General features: G+C 39.4%; 1 protein-coding gene across 2 annotated transcripts in view; it reads right to left on the reverse strand.

Annotated features, from left to right (window-relative positions):
- Positions 1-5,167: 5,167 nt before the first annotated feature.
- The window catches only part of Fam162a (family with sequence similarity 162 member A), a 28,469-nt gene continuing 24,716 nt past the window's right edge, over positions 5,168-8,920 (reverse strand). For both annotated transcript variants that reach the window (XM_050122359.1, XM_050122360.1), the window contains exons 4-5: positions 8,766-8,874; positions 5,168-6,385 (exon numbers count right to left, since the gene is read on the reverse strand). In XM_050122359.1, coding sequence (XP_049978316.1) covers positions 6,293-6,385; positions 8,766-8,874 — 202 coding nt within the window. In that variant the 3' untranslated portion in view covers positions 5,168-6,292. The remainder of the gene's footprint in view (positions 6,386-8,765; positions 8,875-8,920) is intronic.

The raw sequence follows: 8,920 nt of genomic DNA on the forward strand, positions 1-8,920 counted from the left end.
AAAAAAATAATGACATCTTGAAATTTGCAGGCATTGAAATGAAAACATTATATCAAGTGAGATAACTCTGGCCCAGAAAGACAAATATCATATAGACTCATTCATAAGTGGTTTTTAGACATAAAGCAAAGAAAAATCAGCCTAAAAGTTACAATCCCAGACAATAATGAGGACCATAAGAGAGACATACATGGATCTAATCTACAAGGAAAGTAGAAACGGACAAAATCTCCTGAGTAAATTAGAAGCATGGGGCCCATGGGAGAGGGTTGAAGTGGATGGGAGAGGAAGGGAGGAAAGCAGAGAAAAATATATAGCTCAATAAATCTATAAAGCAACTTAAAAATAATTAAATAAAATAAAAGGGGGTAAGTGTGAGTTGCCTGTTTGTATCAAACTTCTCTGGTGAAGGTTATGAGAGAATTGAAGTTCATTCCTGATGTGTTTGATTGGAAAATATTTTGATAAATCTTCTTAATTTTGAATAAGATAGAACTCACTAAAGTTAAGAACTCACTTACATTAAATGAAAGACAAACAAACACACAAATATGTTATATGATGTAATGAAGTAGCACTAGCATGGGATACTCTATCTCTGTGTACTGTATGTTTTCTTCTCCCTTTTCTGTCCCTTTTCCCTCTTCTATTTTATATTCCTGTTACAGTTGCAGACCCCGTCTGCCTATCCCAATAGCACTAGGATTATATTTAAACCAATGTGATTAAGAAGGCTAATTTTTCCATTTCAATAACTTGAATTTAATTACATGTGCAGTGTAATTTTGTCTAAGATACTCATTTATAGGCTCTAACTATCAAGGCATGAGCCGCCTATTTTAGGAACCCTTATTTCTGTCCACTACAGGTACACCTAGGATATGATATATCCTTTAATGCAATTATTTATTTAAATATTAAGCACATATATATTTGTAAATATTGGCACCCACATTATGAAATTCCCATTGATTTTTCCTGAGGATATTGGTATTATCATTCTCATTCTCATTTTGAGGTAGTATCTTGCAGTATTCTAGGCTTGACTCAAACAATCCTCCATCCAGCCACAGGAGTGGTTCAAAATACAAGTATGCAATATGATATCATCCTATATTATTTTTATTTCACTTTATTATTATGACTAAAACTAATTTTAGCACATATAACTGGGGAAATGTTAGAGGAAGATAATACTTGGTATCAAATATCATAGATATGTCACTGCTAATTATTCTGCTTTAATTCTTTTCAGTGAAACAATATTTGTAGGAACAAACATAGCCTTCATTTTTAGTTAACTTTAATAATGTTATAAGCTTCAAATTTGAAACAAAACAAAATTATCAATTTTTAATTCATCTATAAAACTAAACAAAAAAGTATGGAGCCATGTACAATGAAGTTTTGATTTAAATCTGTATTTACAATATCCCTCATTTGTTCATTTGAAAGGTTGAGGCAAGAGGATGGCCTGTAAATTTAAAATCTCAATATCATACACAGTAAGGTTAAGGTAGGCCTGGGCTACAGACTGAGATCATTTCTCAAAAAAAAATCAAAATAATAATAATAATTATAAATTTGAGAATTGAATATTTCTAAAATGAACATGTTGCAAATGTTTCAACCTAGACAAAGGAAATTATCTGCCAGATATCTGATATAAATTATTTTTTCTTTTGATATGCTCAATTGGAAGTGATATCCAACTTGTGAAAATATTCATACAATATATTTTGATTATATTCTTTTCTCTTCCCCAGCTCGTTTTATGTCAAAACTTTTAACTTTCTGAAATATAAATACCATGTTAAGATGTATTAGGTAAAGATTTTTCTGTGAACTGTGTAGAGTCCTTGCTTTTCCGCTTTAAACAACAACTCAGATTAATGAAAAAACATAGAGGCTGCCTGGTAACCTACCCATGGGAGTGCCAACGCCATAACCCTTGGAGTCTATAAGGCCGCCAATCTGTGTGAGGTTACAGTTACGCTGGGTAACGAACTCGATAGTTGTTGACTCCATTAGGAAAGCATAATCAGAGGTGAGGACTCGCTGGATCCCTTCTTCATTGCTTTTGACAAGCACAGACTGTCTCCTGCTGCTCATAAACGCCCACATTTTGTCATACGTTGAGATTTTTGATTTCTGGAGAAAAGTAACATAAATTTAATAAAATATCTTACGTTCTACAGAGTCTTACAACATTTAGACAAAATAAAATTTACAGTTTTTCACATGCCATTCTATAGTTGTCCCATTTACAAAAAAAATCAAGATTTATACAATATGTATCTAGTAATTCATTACAATTCTGGGTAAATGACAATTTAACAAATATATTCAAAGTGTCTCATTTTAAAAATTCAAACTAGTAAGTTATAGAAAATAGTACAAACTAGAGATGCAAATGAGCTTACTAAAGACTCTCCTGATTGCAGTGTACGCAAGTTTCCTGTGGGTATTTTTTATGTTTCTTAACATCAAATTAAGAAATGACAAATATTGGACACAGATTGACACTGTCACGCAACAGTGATTTTTGTTGTATTTCACCAATTTGGTGACTATCACAGATGTCAAATCAATTTCCTAGGATATAAAGATATAGTTGAAGAGATGGGGAAAATTTATTGTATATAAGGAAATTACAAATAAAAATAGCGGTATTTCCACTTATACAAGATACAGTTCCCAAAGATGTCCCTAGAGTCTACACAAAGACAAGTAGAAATCTGTTTTTCCAGATTGCTAACTAGTAATCCTTGGATCACTCAATTAAATAGATTTATGAGCAACTGCAAAATCTCAGTGGAGCTCTACTAGAATTTCATTTTAAAGGAAAGAAATGAGTTTTGTTTAGAGCCCTTGGAAGAGCATAAATACTAACCAGCTTCTTGCCTGCTGTTCAAGATACCTGCAAGCCCCCAGCTGTATGTAACACCCACATAGGAGTGGCAAGAAAACACTGACCATGTGGAAACAAAAAGAAGAGACTTCACACTTTTATTTTCAAGAAAAAGTACAAATTTGTGGGGTTAAAAGCAGGAAATAAAAAAAAATTAAGATTATGCTGAAATTTTGTTTGAGATCATGAAGTTGACAGTGAGTTGAAATGTATTTGTTCCCCTAATAACTATCAGAATCAAGAGAGCAGGATCACAGTTTGCTTCCTTTCCCCCTTGAAAACTTTTTTCTAATATTTTGTTTGACATTTAAATCTGAATAAAATAAAAATTAAAGCTCATCTGCAGATGGAAGTAAGTTTGTCTAAAGAAATAAAATTGAACTTCAGTCTTCTCATTCCCTCCCTCACTGGTCTCAAGCTCAGAGATCCACTTGCCTCTGCCTTCTTAGAATCTTAAACATTTATCAGAAAAATCTTCTTAAATATTTTGTTAGATTGTGCCATTTTGTGCTTTTCAGGGAAATTATGTCAGGTTGTGGCCACTCTTTAGCACTGGGCCTCCTAACTCCTGCTCAACATCATTCAATTCAGAAATCACCTTATCAATACTATAGTTGCTTGTCTGCCCTCAGTAGGCAGCTGAGGTAGGCTTTCCAACTTTTCACTGCTTCTTATAAAGTTCAGGGTTTACATTTATCACCTTGCAGTTGTGATGGCTTCATGGGCTGTAACAGGAGGCCGCTTGTTCCTCCCAGCTGCCTGGATAGCTTAGCCCCGAGATAACCACATAGAAACTATATTAATTAAATCGCTGCTTAACCCATTAGCTTTAGCTTCTTATTGGCTAACTCTTTCATCTTAATTTAACCCACCTCCATTAATCTGTGCATCACCATGAGGTCGTGGCCTACCAGCAAAATTTTTAGCATGTCTATCTCTGGTGACTCCATGGCATCTCCCTGACTCTGCCTTCTTTCTTCCAGCATTTAGTCCAGTCCTCCCGCCTGCCTAAGTTCTGCCCTATCAACAGGCCAAGGCAGTTTCTTTATTCATTAATGGTAATCACAGCACACAGAGGGGACTTCCACATCACATGGGCCATGTATTTAGTAGACAGGAAGTACTAAGATCAGGCTTTATGTCTTGTCTTTAGCCTTGGCTTTTTCTAGAGGACTTGATATTTACTGGACAATGAATGATGCCATAACTTCATTCCTTACTTGCTGTCAATAAACTTAAGTGATAATTCTCCAAACTCTACTATTGACTGAGAAATATTTTGTGGTAGCCCTACATACTAACCGAAAGGCAGCTATGCTAATCTCTATACCACCACCACCTCAGACCCATATACTGACTGGATCCACATGGGGCTTCTATAGTAAATATAGAAAAACACACAGATGAAAACCCTGAGATTAAAAAGTAATACCTCAGTACTATCACTGAAAGCAACGTGGGCAGAATCTTATCTTCTTGAAAAGTTCTGAGAAATATATTTCACATATTTCAAATATATAATTGAATATATATCTTAAATATATTCTCACACATACTTATAGGGGGTCAAGATGGTGGTGTATTTGATTACATTGCAAGGTGCAAGATCAGTAAGGGGCATATCTGAAATTCTGACCAGAAAATTTAAATTTGGATAGGTGAGATGGCTCAGTGGGTTAAGGTACTTGCTGCTAAGCCTGATGACCTAAAATGCGTCCCTGGGACCTGCATAGGACAGAAAACATTCCTACAGGTTGTTCTTGGACTTCAAAATTCATTCTGTGGCATGGGTAGGTACATCCCCCGCCCCAAGATAAAATTAATGTGAAAAAACTAAAGAGTTTAAACCCATAAAGAAATAGTCATGGTATGTTACTGAATAGAGAATTACACACAATAAAAAATGATTTGCATAAATTAGTGGTGTATCTTTATCACAGACTTTAAGACAGACTTCTTGTAGCTCTTCAGTGAAAATGGCATTGCTATATGAAGGAAGTTCTATATTAGGATTTACCAGTATTCAAAGCATGGGCTTGGAAAAGGGTCCCAAATTACTCAAGAAAAATCATTTTTTTCCCCTGAGATAGGGTTTCTCTGTGTAACAACAGCCCTGGCTGTCCTGGAACTCACTCTGTAGACCAGACTGACCTCAAACTTAGAGATCCGCCTGCCTCTGCCTTCCGAGTACTGGGATTAAAGGTGTGCGCCACTGCCACCCAGCAAAAATCAGTTTCCTAAAAATGCACAAGAAAATTTGCAAGTGACAAAAATCGAAGCATTTATATGTAAAATGAAACAGTGTACAGACAGCATCAAGAACATTAGATCATGGAGCTATCGGCAACATTCCATTGTAAATGTATTACGTTCCCAGACAGTGGCACGTGTGGCACTTTTTCTTTTCTTGTAGACCAGGCTGGCCTTGAACTCAGAGACCCACCTGCCTCTGTCCTCCAAGTGCTGAGATTAAAAGGTGTGCACTGCCACTGCTCGGCTGGCACGTGACACTTTTAAAATCACAAGCATTAACTCTGAGAAGTAGTGTGTTGGGCGGCTGTAATGACGTCATCTGTTAGCGCTAGGGAGGCACGTGAGAGTAGAAGCCACCTGAGTACAGACACGGTGGTAGCATAAGAAGCCCACTGAAACACACGGGGTATAAGTGCTTATTTTCCCCACACTAACAAACAAGAATGGGGATGGCATTTTTGTAAGTATAAAATTTAATTTCCTGGGGGTAGCAAAGGGGCTAGTTAGGAGCCAAGCCATGGATTAGAAGGTGGCAGCTGGCCTCCAGCACTTCCATGAATGATAAGCACCTCAAAACTCTTGGGCAGACTTTCTCATGACTTTGTCAGGGCATTCTCAAAGGCTCTTCTACAGCCTCCGCCTTCTGGCATGCTAGACAATACAGTGTGTGGTCCGGCGGCTCTCCAGTCTCCCCAGAGGCACCCTGGCATTTGGAAGGCTGGCTTCCCAACATATATCTGGGCAGTGTACCCAGCTAGTCTTCTTGTCCCTTCAGACATGGTATGAAGAACGGAGAAGACGCACACTCTTTGGGCCTCGGGGGATACGTCAACTTTGGTCTGTGAGTAGAAGTTAGGTGGGTACCAGATGCTCCACAGAGTTAATATTAAGTTTGAAATTAGTTGCCTCTTTTTCACTTTCTCTGAAACATGGGGAGGCAATGTCTTACTTGGATCAAAACAAAAACACAGACAAGTCATTCTTTAAGAAAATGTATTTGTTCCTCTACAGCAGAAGTGGGGAAGTGGAATAAATCCCTGCAAAGCGTGTGTCGTACCACATTCTTTCCAGTGCGAGCTTGTTACTACAACCTCACTCCCAGGTTTTCCAAATCCAGCGCAAATCCTTCTACTCTGCTTTGGCCTTCATAGCTTCCTCCTCTCTCAGACGGGCTTTCCTTTCCAGGTTCAAGCTTGTTAAAGACTCATGTCTTTTCGCCGCCTAAAAGGAAAAAAAAAAAAAAAATGAAGAGACGATGACACCAGGCTGGGGAAGATGTCCTCCCCTTGGGCTGAAATCAGCAGGCTGACTCGCAGCACAGGCCAGAAGTGGTCAGCTGCCTGGGTGCTGGGCACAGTAGAGTCCTGGACACACCTTCTATTCTGACTGAGTGTCCAACCCATCCGAGGAGAGAAGTGTATTGCTCTCCCTTCTCTGCCTTACACACTCACTCTCCAAACCTGTCTCTTTCCTCTCCCCGCTTCACTCTGATTTATAATGGGAGCCTTCATTCCGTCTCCATCTCCCTGTTTTCATTTCTCCGTCCCTAACTTGGGAGTGTGCTTTCTGGAACCTTCTCTTTTAACAAAAACATTTAGCTTTGCGATTCCCAGGCTTTACCAAAATACTACCCATGAAGACTTCTAGAATGATCTATCCTCAGAAGTCACTTTCCTTGCTTCCCTCAGTGTGAACTGTTAAATTTCTATGAAGCTTATATAATCAGGCCTGTTTTTATGTCAAGTTTGTGAATCTCGCAGTCACAAAAACTGGGATTTTCTGACACCCCTGTTATTTGACATGTGAAGCATCTGAAGGGAGGAGGAAAGGAAGGGGAAAGGACATCACTGGTAAGGACAAAGCAGAATGGTCACTAACTTATCTCTCCTAATCACACTTAGCTCTAAAGTTTTCATTCTAGCACACACCCTTGGAAGGTGCTGGAGGACAACACCCTAGGGGGATTATTTGTTCTGGAGATTTTTAACATCAAATATTTCTCCGATTCTAGAAATGCACATGTCTATGCACAGGCTTCTGAAGGCTTCCGTCTGAGAATTATGAATGAGAGGTCAAATGGGGAGACAGGGAGAGGGAAGTAGGCCAGGCTCATTTCCAAGAGAACGTCACTCGGGTCAGCACCCTTGCCCCTTTGTGCTCCTGTGAGGCCGGACTAAGATGGCTAGAATTCTTATGTGACTGCAAGGCACAGAGAGTCAAGAGTTCATGTCCTCTTCACTCTGGAGTTGCTCAGGATAAGGAGATCAGTTCATAGATAAATCGTTTTTCTTTTTTGGTTTTTCAAGATAGAGTTTCTCTGTGTAGCCTGGCTGTCCTGGAACTAGTCTGGCCTCCGACTCAGAGATCCACCTGCCTGTGCCTCCTGAGTGCTGGGATTAAAAGGCACTACTGCCTGGCAGAAGAATCTTTTTAGTCTGTAACAGCAGCTAAAGGACAGCTCTAAGTGAAAGCTATGACAGAATTAGACATGATAGTCAAGGTGTATTCTTGAATTTGAATGCACACACATATATACACACGCTTTAGATCTTATTTATTTTTATTTTATGGGTATAAATATTTGCCTGCATGTGTGTACATGTAACCACATGTGTGTCTGATACCTGTGAAGGCCAGAGAAGGTAGAAAATCTCCTGGAACTGGAGTTACAGTTGGTAGTGAGCTGCCACGTGGGTGCTGGGGATTGAACCTGGGTCCTCTGCAGGAGCACCAAATGTTCCTAACCACTGAGCCATCTTTTCACCCCCAAAGTAACCATATTTTAATAACAAGGTAGTTTATAATAGGTCATTTGGTAACATGAAAAATCAGATCTAAAGTTTTGCTTTTCTTTTGATTTTTTTTTTAATCTAAGTTTTTTATCTCTCCACCTACTATGTGACTTTTGGAAATGCATGGTGCATGTGTAAGCTTCAGTTTCATTATAAACTGTGGTGGTGAGAAAGCCTCTCTCTCAGGCTCTCACATCTGACTTTAAACAGGTCCTGCATGCCGGGCGGTGGTAGCACACACCTTTAATCCCAGCACTCGGGAGGCAGAGGCAGGCGGATCTCTGTGAGTTCGAGGCCAGCCTGGTCTACAGAGCTAGTTCCAGGATAGCCAAAACTGATACATAGAGAAACCCTGTCTCAAAAAACAAAACAAAACAAACAAACGAAATTGCTTTACTCTCTCTGTGTGCAGACACACACGTACTTTGGAGTACATGTGGAAGTGCTAAGACAATCCCTAGGACTTGATTCTCTCCTGCCACTTGTGAGATGCAGGGATTAAACACATGTCATCAGGCCTGTGAACAAGTGCCTCTGCCTGCTGAGCCCCCTCATCAGCCCCCTGCTAAAGCTTCCTAAACTACGGTTTCCTCATCTCAGGGTAGCATCTACCTAACAAAGCTGTTGTGAGGTACAAATGAGGTCACCACTCTGAAGAGTATGCCACGCAGTAAGCATTCAGTCTGACGTAAAAGGGGCTTCTTCTTCTTCTTAGACCTTTCCCTTCTCAGACTAAACCGAGGAGACAATGGTGGCTTTCTTTGTCTTTGGGGCAAAGCATGCAGAAACAGAGAGGAGCCGGCTCTTACCTTCTTGCCCTCAATAACCATATAGATGCATCCTGCCACTGTCAGGGCAATCATTAAGTAGCTGACCTTCACCCGGAGCCTGTTCTTTGCAGCATCAAGCATCTCAAACCTAGCAATAGAATGAGCAAACATCATTAACCCTTTTCCTTCTGTAC

Source organism: Alexandromys fortis, unplaced genomic scaffold (genome assembly GCF_014885135.2).
Source record: "Alexandromys fortis isolate MF-2015 unplaced genomic scaffold, M_Fortis_MF-2015_v1.1 scaffold_187, whole genome shotgun sequence".
NCBI lineage: Eukaryota > Metazoa > Chordata > Mammalia > Rodentia > Cricetidae > Alexandromys > Alexandromys fortis.